At 43.6% G+C, this 15,956-nt stretch overlaps 1 protein-coding gene across 1 annotated transcript in view; it reads left to right on the top strand.

Annotated features, from left to right (window-relative positions):
• Positions 1-15,826, top strand: part of mecp2 (methyl CpG binding protein 2) — a 31,353-nt gene extending 15,527 nt beyond the window's left edge. The window contains exons 2-6 of the mRNA XM_085443240.1: positions 4,049-4,235; positions 4,364-4,572; positions 4,702-4,895; positions 5,003-5,139; positions 7,872-15,826. Coding sequence (XP_085299366.1) covers positions 4,049-4,235; positions 4,364-4,572; positions 4,702-4,895; positions 5,003-5,139; positions 7,872-10,292 — 3,148 coding nt within the window. The 3' untranslated portion in view covers positions 10,293-15,826. The remainder of the gene's footprint in view (positions 1-4,048; positions 4,236-4,363; positions 4,573-4,701; positions 4,896-5,002; positions 5,140-7,871) is intronic.
• The last annotated feature ends 130 nt before the right edge of the window (positions 15,827-15,956 follow it).

A 15,956-nucleotide genomic window follows, 5' to 3' on the forward strand; every position in this document is an offset into this window, starting at 1 on the left:
ACTGGAAATGTGAAGTAAACACCGGTCCGAGTCGTCTTCAGCCCTCATGCTGCTGAAATAATCATTTAACACATAAATATTAATGAGAAATTCTGATTAGTCTTTTAATCAGAAGAGAGCTATCTATCCTCTGCTGTCAGTTCCACCAGTGACTCTGATTTTGGTCTCTTCTGGTTTCTGTCAGAGTTTATTTAGTAAGGTTAATCTTGTTCCAGCTGTCAGACTTATGATGAGAAACAGCCTCTGCTCCCCGTTAGAAAAACAGGAAATTCAACATCGTTTTTCACCAAATAAAGATGGTCGGTCAAAGCAAGATAAAAACCATCACAGTTTCATATAACTTTAAAAACTAATTTGGTGTACTGAGGGAATTAAAAACTGATTAATCTGCACTGAAAATGTGTGCTGCAGCTGATCCAAAGCTTTCTTAGATAAAGTAGTTGTATTCAGCTGAGCAAAGGACACAAACTACATCGAAACTTGTTAAGTTCAAGAAGCATCAGGGGGAAATGCACCGCTCATGCTTATCTAATCTAACATTAGATGTGTATCTCTTTTTGTTACAAAGCTGCTGCAGTGGGTAAAAAACACCACAGTGACCTACAGTAACTTAAAGACGAACCATAGCGTGAGTTGAAGACTTCCTGTTGGTGCGTTCAGGGGTAGTCAGTCACTGTAACTCAGCACTTCCTGCAATTGCTTCACAATCCTGTCTTTAAGTGATGACGTGATGAGTCCTGCTTCCGGGCCCAAACCACTCTGTGTTTAATAAGGCTGTTGTGTTTTTAACAGGTTTTAATGCTTTGCATTTTGTTCTATTTAATCTACAAGCCCCTAAAAACATTCAGTGATCACTGTCGGCCTCTCTTGGTTTCTATTATCCTTATTATTTTAAAGCTCAGTTTTTAACACACCTCAGTTTTGTGTAAGATGTATCTACAGCCCAGCCCATGCAGCAGTGTGTTAATGACTAACCTCGTATTGTGGATGGATTATCTCAGTTGTTCTTCTGACTGAAGTTTGGTCCGTTTATAGCATCCTGCCATGCGATTACAATAACAAATTTCCCACGTGTGGGACTAATACAGGTTATCTTAATTGCATTTGTCCCTGACCATCAGGAACCCTCACGTTAACTTTAATCGAGTGAAAAAGTTAGTTTTTGTCCTCCAGCTTCACTGTTTATATTATGCTAAGATAGCTGTGTTGCTAGTGATCACATAGCACGCCATTTTATCCCAGCTAGTCCAACTTCAGTAACCCTATAAACATCACTGCTGTTTAGTTTTCTGTCTTCATTTGTGTCGGAAGTGATAGCAGAGCTGTACGTCTTAATTTGTTTCAGAAATCCCTCAGTCACAACATGCTGTATTGTATTTAGATGGAAACTAGCGAGCTTACTCCCTGCAAACTTCTAACTCTGTTAAATTTTATAAAAAAAATTTCATGGATGCCTGGATGTTAAACTTAATTGTTACACCTGGTAGAGCAGCCACACTGATCATTTTATTACAGGTGGACATATTTAGACACTTTTTCGACTCTCAGTGATGCCGCAGTGTTCGTTTGACTTTGGGACCTGCAGCGTAGTTTGGGACCAGGCACGGCTAATGACGTCCGACTTAAAGACCGGATAAGAGCACCAGGCTGCTTGAGCTGATAAACTCACTATGAGGTCCACACACAAAGGCAGGGAGTTTTACCATCCATCACCAAAAAAAAAGGTCTGTACCCCGTTTAGCTCCACTGTTAACGTGGGCTTTATTTCTGGAAAGGTCCGAAATCTGATATTGATCCAATCAATCACATGCATGGTTTATAGTGTAATATCCCAACATTCACTACATACAGTTGCAGGAAAAAGTTTGTAAATCCTTTGGAATTTGCTTTATTCTGCATAAATACAGAATAAGTCTTAAAAGTAATAAAAATGTTATAATGTATAATGTTGGGTGCCCACTTTTTCCTTTTCAGTGATTGATGGAAGTAGCCACCATGACATGTGTCACTGATGTTGGACTTTATATTAACATTTAGGCGATCGCATGCTTGCTTTTGTAATCTACAAACACCAGTCAGATTTAGCAAACAGACAAAGGATTATGGAGAGGGAGTCACAGCGTCTCACCAGCTTTAGCTTTAGCAAATAGAAGACCAAATCACCAATAGCCAAATAAAGGCATTAGAGAGCATTTGTAGCTGTCTGCGAGATAAGTGCTGCACAGGGACGTCTACAAAGTGCTACACAATCAGAACTAGGAGTAAAGTGTCAGGCAAGGTACTATATAAGTAAGATTTCACAAACCGTACATAAAAGATGGACGTAGTCACCTTGTTACCCATTGGTTTCAGGTTCTTCATTTAAAGGCATTAAATGAAGCGTTAGCATTTTGGCAGTTATAGTGTGGCAGCTATAGTGTGTGTATAGCAAGTAGTGACAATATTTGGATTAGCGGGTGCTGCTGGTAAAGATATCCACTGAAGCCAAAGCTTTTTAACATTAGAGTCTATGAAGATTGTCTCACTTTTAGAATCAGCCTCAATTGGCCATTAGAGGAAGTGGAGGTTTTGGCACTTCATTTTTAGCCTCGGTGATTGCTGCTTGGTTTCCTCGCTACAGGCCTTCTCACAACATTTATGTTGGACATTGTTAAACCATTATCTTTAGTCTTCATTGAACATTATTAGGTGGAATGACTTGTGAGTTTTAGGGTGTCGTGTTGTATCTTGACCCATTTTCTTTTAAGGAACAGTCTGTGGACAGATGCCCTGACATACATAATTTGCTGGAATTAATCAGAATTCATTCCTAAATCAATCACCACAACCTGTCCTCCATGGATGTGGCAAACACATAACACTTCTTATTTAACTACTTTTTGCTCAGCCAAAATTGCAACAGCTTATTAATGGTCCAGGGTCAGGTCTTGTTAACCATTTATGCAAAGAACGTAATACAGTGAGAATCACTGACACTTGACTACTTCAAGAAGGTCCTGCTTTAGATTTTATGAAGTCTGTCAGAGCTTTGTATTGGCGGTTAGAAAAATGGCACGTAATTTGCCTTCATGCAGCTTTTACATGGTTCAAACTCAAATATCAGGTCTGAAGGATCTTTGGAGTTAAATGTTCTGCAAACATTTGATGGGAGTGAAGTAGGGCTGCCACGATTAGTTGACTAGTCACGATTACGTCGACTATTAAAATTGTCAACGACTAATTTAATAGTCGATGCGTCGTTTGAAGCTTTGTAAGATTTCGAAAGACGCAGGAATAAATAGTAGGATTTAAGAGTGTAATAACGGACTGAAACAGAAGAACAGCACTGCATGTCCAGGGATGCCAGCTGCCGTTAAACGCCAAAGAAGAAGAAGTAGTGTCCAGGTTTCATAGCTGTGTCCAAATTTAGCGGCCGCATCCTTCGGAGGCTGCATTTGTAGGTCAATTACGTTACAGGGACGTGGCACGCCTGTCCAAATTCGAAGACTCCCCCAAACGCGGCCAAAAAATGCATTCTTCATTTCCCCAGATTTGAAGGATGGGTCGGGTGTATCCATCGTGGCCCAACCTATCCCAAAATTCATAGCGCGGCCCAGTCAATTCCAGTTTCCAACAATGGCGGCAGCTACTTAGTTTATCAAGACATCACATATTTGCAAAAGTGCTCCAATGTTTTCGGAGACGTCTGTTACCCACCAGCTCGATAGCTAACCAGGGTTCAAGGCTCACTAGAGCTGGTGAGAACAGCGAACTGACAGATGCATTCTGGTGCAATAAGCTGTACGTTTTACGTCCAATGGATGCATTATCTGATTAGTCGACTAATTGCAAAAATAATCGGTGACTAGTCGACTATCAAAATAATCGTTTGTGGCAGCCCTAGAGTGAAGCTAAAGGAAGCCTAACGTGTTCTTACTGATTCAGTCAAACACTGATCTGAAAGTGTTCTATGTGGATGAACTTATATTTATGAAGTTATTTGGATTCTTGCAGTTAACAGGTTGTGGTCATAATGTCAACAGTATGATTTTCTCTCTTTTTTGTGCAGGGAGGAGGGGCAAGAAGGTGATGAAGGACCTATTGAACCCCAGCCTCCAAGGAAGGAAAAAGACAGGTCCAAGACCAAGAAACCCCGCAGGGAACGTCGTCATGCTGAGCGGGGGACGGAGACCATGGCCTCAGCTTCAACCTCAACAGCACAGCAGCCACAGACAGGGTTGGAGCAACAGACCCAGGTAAAGACTGCATTAGAAGTTAGTAGAAACAGTGGAATCATGGAGGGACAAATTTCATCACCTGCTGAACATCATGACACATTTTGCTCAGGATGAAGGACAAGTTTTTGCTCACCTTTTCCTTGCAGATGTCAGAGCCAGTGGCCGGTCCCTCAGAGCCAGGGTCAGAGTCTGCAGGTGGTAGCGAGTCTGCCGGATCTTCCAGGCAGCGGCGCTCCATCATTCGGGACCGAGGGCCGCTGTATGATGACCCATCTCTGCCCGAAGGCTGGACCCGCAAACTGAAACAGAGAAAGTCTGGACGCTCTGCTGGGAAGTTTGATGTCTACCTAATCAAGTAAGCCATGCCCTGAGCCACCCTGACAGTGTGCTCGTTTTCCAGGATGTAGAGGAGTAAAACCCCCAAATGAACATTTGTGATGCTTTTTTTTTTGCTTTTTTTTTTTTTTTTTTTTTTGCTGTTTAGCTCGGAGGGGAAAGCGTTTCGTTCCAAGGTGGAGCTTATTGCCTACTTCCAAAAGGTTGGTGACACAACAACCGACCCTAATGATTTTGACTTTACTGTTACTGGGCGTGGGAGCCCCTCCCGCCGTGAGAAGCGCCCACCCAAGAAACCAAAGGTGGTGAAACCATCGGGGCGTGGTCGTGGGAGGCCCAAAGGTACTAAATGATGTGATTCTAGAAGTTATACTGGAAAGCTGTTCCTGAGTATTTCTATTTGAGTATTTATTTTTTCTGTAATTGTGTATCTATTTGTGTTTTTGTAGGCAGTGGGAAGATGAGGCAGGCTACAGAAGGAGTGGCAATGAAACGTGTGGTTGAGAAAACTCCGGGCAAACTGCTGGTCAAGATGCCCTTCGGCAAAGCAGAGACCTCCACTGGCACCACGACCACCACCTCAAAGGTATGGTTGCTCTGTCGCTTAGTCGTTCGTACATTTTCGAGAAGCACAGTGTTGAGATTGTCGCAGTAAGCTGAATAACTCAAACATGCATTTCCTAAGCAACTTTCCTCATTTCTTCTGTCCAGGAAAGCTAACAGAAATATGCTTCAAGGAGAAAATATGCATCTCTCCAAAACTGATGTTCACACGTATAAACATAATCATTTAAAGATATTTTGATTAAAATGATCACACCTCTACACCATAATGTCATCCAATGAATCACCACTTTGTTGAGGTTGATTAACTTGTGTTTTTCAGTAACCTTCAAAGCAGCTCTTGAGAGTCAAACTGGTCCCCCTTTGACCTACAGGTGTAATGTAAAGAGCATCCTATATCAGGCAAGACAGGAAAGACTGAAGACCCAACTCCCAACCAGTAACATTGGGTCATACTGTCCTGCCATTCTGGCTCACTACCTTCAAGGATAGTTGAGGCGTCCTGTAATTTTTACCCCTCAGCTGTGAAAGGCTGATGGGTACTGCCTAGGGCTGCCACAAACGATTATTTTGATAGTCGACTAGTCACCGATTATTTTTGCGATTAGTTGACTAATCAGATCATCATCCATTGGACGTAAAACGTACAGCTTATTGCACCAGCAGCATCTGCTCTTATATAACTATCATTAGCTTACAGCTTTAAGTCTTTAAGGTATGTGCTAACTAAAAATAAATACAAGATGATAGTTTATTAAATTTGAATGAAATTTGCAGATTGTTTCAGTGGAGTTTAATAAATTCCGCCGTCTGCTCCTTGCTATCTAAAATATAACGGGACACCAGAGTATATTCTCCAGCATCTCACACTTCTGATAATCAGTTGTCTGCTTGACGTTTATTCAGCTGTGTAAAAACTATAACTTTAATCTCAGCCAAACCAATTTACTCAGGAACAAATAAAATACTGAAAAAAGCCAAACAATAACATTTTTAAGTTATCTAAGTGACTTATATATGTTTAACCTGAGTAGCGAAAGATGGCGGTGGGTTTGAAAACAATTTGCCGGGAGTCCGGTGTTCTGACGGGCTCTAGTGAGCTTTGCCCCCGGCTAGCTATCAAGCTGGTGGGTAACAGACGCCTCCGAAAACGTCGGAGCGCTTTTGAAAATATGTGGTGTCTTGATAAACTGAGCAGATATTTGAGGTTTACACAGCTACATTCTCGCATGAAAATATGTTAAACGTTTATTTTGTGACCCAGAAAGAATAATAAGAGTAATATTAAAACTAACTAGCTGCCGCCATTGTTGGAAACTGAGCTGGGCTGCGCTATGAATTCTGGGACAGAGCTACTTCTTCTTCGGGGTTTAACGGCAGCTGGCATCCTTGTACATGCAGTGCTGCCATCTCCTGTTTCAGTCCGTTATTACACTCTTAAATCCTGCCACTTATTCCTGCGTCTTTTGCGATCTTACAAAGCTTCAAACGACGCGTCGACGATTTTGATAGTCGACGTAATCGTGACTAGTCGACTAATCGTGGCAGCCCTAGTACTGCCGTCATTTTGCCGGGCGGGTCGGCAGCATGGACACCAAAGTTTGTGAGTGTGATAACTCGAGAACAAGGCAACATAGGATTTTGAAATTGATACCATAGCTGCCTGTACATTGGACAAGTTCAAATCTCAGTGATCTTGACTTCAAGGTCAAGGTCAAGTTTTCTTAAAATCTTGTGAGTTCAATAATTCAAGACGGAAATAATCTAGGATTTTCAAATTGAGACCATAGGTGTATCTACTTGGAATCTGAGGGGTAGTGCTGGTGGCAGCTTGTATTTTTTTCTTCTTTTTGTGCGTGACAGCAAATAAAGGCAACCCAAGGTTTTACCTTGATCAACTTTAGCCTGCAAATAACTATTTAGAGATAGTTAAATCATGTTACAGGAAATGAAAGATTGTAAATCCTCATTTGTAGCAAAGTTAGAGACATGGCTAAGGATCCTGTGTGTGTCTCCAGTTCCATCTTTACAAAGACCTTCTGAATATCCCAGTGAAAAGAATGGGAAGGGAATTCATGGAAGACTTTGTTTACCTTCGTAGAGTTGTGTCCTGAAGATGGGCAAAACAGCTAACATACACTGAAATAAGGTCTTAAGCAATTGATCAACACAAGAGATCCACAAATCATCTGGAAGGTAGAAAAGACTTTCATTAGAAGTTTAAAATAAAACACTTATCTTGACTGGCAGTAGTCCTGCCAAGAATGTCTTGAGAGTGGATACTGAGGACTTGGCTGTGCACTAGTGTTTATGATTTTCATGGTTCGAAACTTAAGGCTCTACCTGGAGAAGCACCTCACAAACAGAGGTAAATGATGAGTAAAAGTAGATAGACTGTAGTATGTGGTTGCAGTAAGTATGGTTAGTATTTTCATCCATCTATTATCTGCTTCTTATTTGGACCTGGATCTTGGTGGAAGCAGTCTAAACAGATATGCCTAGATCTCTCTCTCCTCAGCCAGCTCTTCAAGGGGGACACCAAGGTGTTCCAAAGCTAGCTGAGTGACATGATCTCTCCAGCATGTTTATTGCCTACCCTGGAGTCCCTACTATTTGGATATTTCCAAAACAACTCACCTAGGAGACATCCAGGAAGCAGTCTAGTCAGTGCTTTAAAATCTTAAATATGATTTTATAATTCCAGCAACAATGCTAATGCAGGTTTTTCCTGTTGATCTGGCAATTCCCCTGCAGGTGGTGTCTCCTGCCTTGGTGACCAAGTCCCGCCCTGGCAGAAAGAGGAAATCAGAACAAGAACTTCCGCCTCCACCACAGACTGCCCCCAAGAAACGGGGCAGGAAACCAGCGTCAGCCTCCACAGCAGCATCAGTCGCCACAGCATCCACCTCCGCTGCATCAGCCTCTGGTAGCTCAACAGCAGGAAGTTACGCTGCAGCTGCCATCTTGGCTGCTGAGGCCAAACGGAGAGCAGCTAAGGAGTCTTCCACCAAACCTGTTGTCCAGGAAACAGCTCTGCCAATCAAAAAACGTAAAACGAGAGAGACAGTGGAGGAAAGGGAGAGTGTGCAGACTCCAATGGCTACAACAACAGAGACTGGAAAGTCAACAGCGGCCGAGGAGGAGAGCAGTACAATGGCAGGAGGTCCAAGCTCAGAGCCTGAGCCCGCCCCCTCTGAGCAGAGCCAGTCACAATCACAGAAGCAGCCTTCTGCTTCAGATGACAGCCAACCACATGGACACAAGACACATAAAGGGCGGAAGCACAAGGACAAATCAGGAGAGGCAACAGGTGATGGTGTAACCAAAGGGGAAGAAGTAGGTGAAGATGTAAGCGATAAGGGAGGAGAGGGGGGATTGGGTGGAAGGGGTAGCAGTAGCAGCAGTAGCACTAGTCCGTCAAAAAGCCACAAAAGGAAGGAGCGAACACCTCACAAGCACCACCATCACCACCACCACCATCATCAGCATCGCCACCAACAATCCACTGTCTCAACATTGGATGAACCTTCTCCTCCTCCTCCACCCTCTGGACACCCAGCACCTTCTAGCCAGTCCAAGCCTGACATTGAGCCTCAGACTGTGCCTCAGCTCACCTCCCAACAGTCGCAGCACACCCAGCAAGCTCTTCCCAGACCGCAGTCCAAGTCTGCACCACAGTCCCTGCCCGAACCTCGACATCCTACCCTGCAACCACGCTACCAGCCCCAGTTTCCCCATGAGTCCCAAGCCCAGAGTCGTTACCCAGCACCCCAGTCCTCTCCTACCCGACACGGCCTGACACAACCACGGCCCCAACAGCCCCCATCCCAAACCCACAGTCAGCCTCAGGCTGCCAACCAGAAAGTTCCCTCACAACCTGTTCATTCCTCAACCCAACACCGAACCCAGCTTCAGAGTCAGCATACGCAACCTCAGTCACATCCTCCTCAGTGCCCCTCCATCCTGCACATCCATCCGCACCAAACAAGGCATCCACATCCACAAACTACATCCCCCACAGCACCCCAACCTCAAACCCAGTCAAGGCACCCATCTCAACTCCAAACCCAGCTCAAACAACAATCTCAGCCCCAGCCCCGACAGTCACTTCAGCCTCAAATTCAATCCCAGGCCAGGACCCCAACTCAAGCTCAGAGTCAGTCCCAATCCAGGCCTCCAGCCCAACCTCAGTCTCAGTTGCAGCCCAGAACCTCGGGCCAAACGCAGCCTCAAACCCAATCCAGAACCCCAGTCCAGTTGCAACCCCTATCCAGGACTCCAGCCCAATCACAATCAGCACCCCAATCCAGGACCCCATCCCAAATGCCGTCGACACTCCACGCTAGGACCCCAACCCAAACTCATCCTCAACCTCAGTCCAGAAACCAAGGTCAAATGCAGCCTCAATCCCAGTCCAGGACCCTAGCCCAAATGCAGCCTCAATCCCAGCCCAGACCTCAAACCCAAATGCAGCCACAAGCCCAGTCTAGAACTTCAGCCCAACCTCAACCTCACCTGCAACCCAGACACCAAGTGCAACCACAGACAAGGCCCCCATCACAACATCAACTCCAGACTCAATACAGACCACAATCCAGTCAATCTCTCTCCCAGCCTAGGCCGCCCCAGTCCCAACCCCAGTCCCAAGCACAACCACACTTTCAGCGGATCCAACCACAGCTGCGCTCCCAGCCACACTCTCAGCTTACCAGGCCAAACGTGCAGCACCTCTCATCCAGCCGACCATCTTCCAGCCTAACCAGGACCAACCTCGTCCCTGCTCAGCAAAACCAGAGCGAACAGCCACAAGACCTGAGCACCACAAGGCCTGGCAGAGGGAGCCTGATCCCGAGCCGAGACGTCAGCGTGGAAGGGGTTAGGACAGAGGGGAGAGGGGAGCCAGCCATGCCATCTGAAAGCAGAGAGGTTTTAGGAGGAGACAGAGGATCAAACAGCACCTCGAGGCCTCCCAGCTCCATGCCTCCTGGACCTCCTGGAGTATCTGGGGCTGGTCACGTGCCTGGGGCAGATGGTAGGGCTAGGCTCCGGGCAGAGCCAGAGGCAGCAGGTGAGGGTAGGGAGCTCAGAGACATCGTCCCGCAATCTGCTGTTCCCTGTCCCAGCCGAGAAGAAACCGTAGAGTCACGGACTGCTGTCAGCGAAAGAGTCAGCTGATTGGTTGGACTGATGAACCTGCCGTCTACCAATAGCCTGACGGACTGAATCAGCACCAGGCAGAAGAGGAGTATGACTGGGATGTCCTTGTAATGGTTTTTACACCGTTTACAGATAGAAGGAAAGCGTCACACAGAGCTGGAAGGACTGTCGCAGCTTGTTCTCTGTTTGATTCTGTCTGGAGACTCTGTAAAGTTCTGGATTAGAGAACCAACCTGGCGCTGAGGGACACCTCGAGTGGAAAATGGATAGTATCTTTTTTTCTAGGAAAAACAAATGAAAAGGAAAAACCGATAAAAAGTGTGTGTGTATATATAATCAAAAGGCAGCTGTTGTGTCCCGCTAGTCTCCGTGGGGAGGGGGGGGGGGGGAGTAGTTTGGAACTAAAAACCAACGCTTAACAACACATTACTCTGAACGAAACGTTGCTTCCGGAATATAACCTGTTTTTTTTATTTAGTATTTTGATAGTTTATTGTTTTGTCTCTGTTATACAGCTTTAAAGTCTGATATTATTGACTGACAGTCCCTTACTCATCGCTGTGCTGCTGACTGACAGTCCCTGACTTTTAACCTGCTCTTAACTCCTGTTGATTGACTGTCCCTTACTGAAACTAGTCCTCGACTGAAAGCCTCAGAGATGATGTGAGGCGGCGGTTTGCACCTTAAACTGGTTTCTCGGAAATCTCATCATTTGTTTTCGTCCCCATTTTCCATTAAGCTAACAATAAACGGAGAGGGGGCACTAATGTTTTCCATCCATTTTCAGAATGCCTCCTACAAGTAGTGAATCTAATCTGTGAGTATTTATACCCAATTCGTGACTGTACTCGGCCATGATTTTGAGTCATTCTGAATACCGTCTAAAATGTCTGAACAGTGTGAGGAGTTCTTGATTCCTCTTAGCAGAGTCAGTTGCTTGGCGAAAAAAAAAAGCCTCCTCATTGGTTTTTCCAAGTATGTCCAACAGAGCAAGTTGTTCTTCCAGGATGAATCTGTTTTCCGTAGTCTTTTGTTTCCAAAGGAAGCACTTTTAATGTCAAACCAAACCCACTTTCACAGTAGCTTTATTTTAGTTTTTAGTCTTAATGAAAGAGTGGGAAATTACTTATTTTTATTGTGTCTTCGTGTTGAATATCTGGAACAGTTTGCACTCCTCCAGTTTGTACAATCAACCGCCTGCATGTCGCTCGGAGACCCTGCAGGCCTTCAACCAGAGCGCACCTACGCAGAGGTCAACCCTGCCAGGTTTTACTGTCGTCTAAAACCTGGACTGAGGTCTGGTTCAGTTTCACGTGGGTGTAGTTGTGCCGAAGATGGGCAGAGCTGTTCATTGAGCTGAAATCTTAGCTGTAAGTCTGCAAATTCATTTCTGAGAGTGATTCAGAGGGCGCTTAGGGGGACTTGAACTTAGTGAAGTTAGGTCCAGGATGACCTCTGGTCGTTTGATCTGCAAAACAGAAGCAAAGAGAAAAAATGTGGTACAAATAAGAGCCGCATTTATTTAACTTATATTTCCAGAGGTACTCTATATTTATTCCTTTATTTCTTTTCCTAACACTCTTGTGCTGCCAGTCTTGTTATCAGTAGACGGCTATGTTTCCAAATGCTGGGCGCATGTCACATCAGAGCTACTCTACTTAACGGTTTCTAACTTACAGAAATGTTGGAAAAACTGGGAAACTCAGCTTTACCAAAAGCTCAGATAGATCTGACTAAGCCCTAATAAGGAGATGTGATAGCAAAATCAAACACTAGGCAGCCTGCTGATAAAAGTGTTGAACAAATATATATTTCTAACTCTCCAACAGTAGTAAAACAACCTCATTCTGAGTTATCAATGTCCCTGAAAAGCAGCTACTCTATGTTTTTATCAAACAGCTGCTGGGCTGTCTGAGCTTCTCTGGAGAAATTTAACCTTTGAGTTCTGCTGCTGTTTATTGAGTCTGCAGTAAGGATCATACTCAGACATCTGATGATATGAACACTCACAATCCGTAAACATGAACAAGGTTTAGGCTCAGATAAACTTCTTTCAAGGAAGTAAAATGTTGCTTCAGACTGCTGGTTTTCTGCAAAGATAAGACAGATTAGTCCGCTGACATGGCAGCAGCTGTGAAAAAAGTCATGACAAGGTTACATCCCTGCTGCGTTCACATCTCAGTTTCAGTTCAGTTCCGTTTTATTTATGTAGCAACACTTAAGGCACTTTATATTGTAAGGCAGATGTTACAAAGAGAACCTCAACGATTTGATGATCCCTTCAAATGAGCAGCTGTGGAAGAAGAAAAACTAAATTTTAATATGAAGAGACCTCCAGCAGAAACCAGGCTCAGGGAAGGACAGCTGTGATTGGTTGGGGGTCAAGGTGAAAGAGAAGAACAGCTTTATCAAAAAGTTTTCAACCTTTTCCATCACTGTGCAGGATGAAGCCTGCATTACTGGCGCGCACACAGATTCTGGCAGCAAAAAATACATTATTTCCTCTGTTTATGACGTTGCTTGAACACTACTCTGATGCCCCCATTGAACCAGGCATCAGTGTTGTTTAAACAAACCGTTACCGACAGTTTCACCTTAAAGAAAGCGTGCTGATTTTTACATGCGGGACAGATAACTGTCAGATGACTAAGACTGATTGGTTGCATTCCCTCAGGGGTTGGCCAACCACAAATGTTAAGCAATCTGAGCCTCACTCCAGAGTTTCTTAACTTTCAGAAAGTACTACACCATGAGCAGAGACCTTTTAAGTTCTCTGGAACCTAATTTAGACCCTGGAGTCTTTTTGAAGGATCCTAGCAGTATAGAAAAAAGTCAAATTTTCCATCCTTACTTTCTACTGTCACAACTGAACCAGGCGCCTCGTTTTCCAAGCACAGACTGCATAAAAGAAGGACGGTGCTGCCCAGTCTGAAAAGTGGAACCATTATGAAAGTGCCTTAAATCTGTGTTCTTACTAATGGCCAGAACTCCAAGTCCTAATGTTTAGAGGCCAGTGAGAAGGTGACCCTACTTCTCACTTCATTGATGTCCTCAGTAAGCACTTTCCTGATGAGGTTATGCTCTCAGTTGCAACTTTGAAGTTTTCCTCAACATACCATGATTTTGTAAATTGGTTTCCCTCTCATATAAATAAATAGTATGAAGGGAATGCTTTAGCTCGTGGCTACCGTATCATTGACCAGCCACGAGTCTACCACCCACCTTCCTGGACCTTCTGCCATGGTTCAGGGTTGGTGAATTGATCCCAGGCCTCGTATCCCTGGCAAAAACACTGTAATCCAGAGTTGGTTTTGATGGCAGGCAAGCACCTTGTAGAGGAGTATGTGAATGTGTGAATGACAAGCAGATTGTAAGCCGTTTTCTAGACCTGCTAAGGTTGAAAGGCGCCAAATAAGTGCACATAAGCTTCTTCCGAATCTGGACTCTTCTGGCACCACAATGCCAAACCCAAGGCTTCGCAGACCGGCACTGACTATGATCTCTTCTTTTGTACAGTCTGTGTTTACTGGAGGCATTCAAAACATCAGACTTGGGTAAAACGCGTGATCTGATCGGGACCTGACTATTGATTGAGCATTAGCAGCTGAGGAGCAGCACAAACGCTTCCATTTTTCTCTTAACTCTGAAGTTTTAGTCTCCTCCTCGCCTTAAAACATAACCAAATGATCAAGGTTAATAATGAGCATGCTTGGATCCATTCGGAGACCTTTGGGTATTGGACATGTTGATATAAAAACTCACAGATGTAAAATTCCAACTCATTAAAAAGAACAAAGCAATCTGAATGCAAAAGTTAAAAAAGGCCAGGGGGACTAGGAAGAAGTTCATTTTTAAGTGTGCAGCTCTGAATTGTGACATGAAAATATAATAGGAAAAGTACAGCAGCAAAATAAGCAACAAAAACTTTAAAATCAGGACATAAAAGGAGACAAAATTATGTTAAAAAACAACAGTAATAAGAGAGGCTTGAATGAAAAGAAAAATATAGAACTGCATTTTTTTTTTTTTTGGGCAGGTTGTTGCCTTCACTGCGTTTCAGTAAGTTTAGCTGCTAACTTTTGCTCACCTATGTTTGCTTGTCTTTTTTTTTAGCCCTGGAGGTTGCCGCTTGTTTGAAGCCTCCGTACTCTTTGTTTAAAGGTACTTGAAGAAAATTACTGTTTAGTTAATTTTTGAATGTTTCCAAAGTCTTTTATACTTGGATGAAGAGATACCAACTGAAGTAAAGAACAGGTGGTATTTTTGAGTAATGTCACAAGATTGTGCAGCAATGTAGCCTTTTTTTTTCTGTAAGTACGCAAGTTATATATATATATATATATAGAAACATATTTGCTTCACACAGGTGGCCTAGAAAAGGGCAAAGCTTCCTTAAAAAAAAGGAGCGGCTAAAAAGAATTTAATGTTAAAACGCATAAATAAGCTACTTCTTCATTCACAGCAGTTATCTCTGCCTGTTTTACCTTCCTGACACAACCCCAAAGGGATTTGTGTCTCTTCCTCGAATCACACCAAGGATCTTTTGCTTAGAAGATCAATGTTTAAACAAATATACTATGGTTGTGAAAGCATCTCACCTGTAAGACGCTGCCTACCTGGTGATGAAAGGTTTCATAAAATTTTTAAACGGTAACTCCAAAAAGAACAGTTAACCCTATTTTGGAATTCATCAGGTTATATTTAAAAATTCAATATAAATTTTACTAGACTAGAAGAAGTTAAACAGAAAAGCATCTTAGAGCACACTCACTGTCAAAACACTGCCCCCTGGTGGTGCAAGCCTGAGTTAAATTATGCAAAGGGTAACTACAAAAAGTACCTTTAAAATGGAATCGAGGTGTTAACCCATTAACAGGATGGTGTGCGTCGTTATTGGTTCTAAAAATAAATTTATTCATGAAAATATAAATAAAACAAGCTGAAGGGTACAGAAAACAAACTTATGTGAACTAAAAGAGTAATTAAAACCGTGAGAATTATAAAGTATCTTCCTTTTTTTAGATCATCCTGAAACATCCTGTCAGGAAGCCCAATTTCTCTCATAACCCTTTCTCTTTGGGAATCTGAATGTCTTCGTCCTGGACAAAATAAACGTGCCTCGCACTGTAAAGTCCTCGCGCTGTGACGAAGCCTCTGCGTAGGTGGCGCCACCCAGTCTGCCCAGAGCAGCGAACCCGTTTCCTTCACGCTGCTGCAGAAATCAAACGTCCCGCTGTAATCGGACTCACTCCACAGGACTCGACCCGGCACAAACTACAGTAACCAGCCACCATATTGCATGTTCCAGAGTTTAGTGCCTATAATATTGTGCGTCTTGCCAGAAGCCACCATGTCAGCCAAGCCATGTTGTGTTTCTAGATTAGTAGTGATGTGTGTGGTGACTTCATAGTTGCTAATATTGAGGATGAATATTCTGCTTTTATTCTGGTTGGAATTCAGTGGAAACTCCAATACACTGTCGCTGTAGACAAACTAGTTTTTACCTGTTTTCTTATTTTTCTTTCTAACTAAAAGCGTTTGTTGTCCCCTGATCTGTGTCGTCTCTTTGACTGCCTGAGCTTCTCTTTTTCACACAAACACCTCAGAGGACGAGGAGCCAATGGCTGAAACATCCTCATCTTCACAGTGGCTCTTGCAGGAGTGTCGATTATCCTATCACTC

This window comes from Copadichromis virginalis, linkage group LG20, assembly GCF_057382275.1.
Source record: "Copadichromis virginalis isolate Kocher_CV1m ecotype Utaka linkage group LG20, C_Virginalis_male_GT1.1, whole genome shotgun sequence".
Taxonomy (NCBI): Eukaryota; Metazoa; Chordata; class Actinopteri; order Cichliformes; family Cichlidae; genus Copadichromis; species Copadichromis virginalis.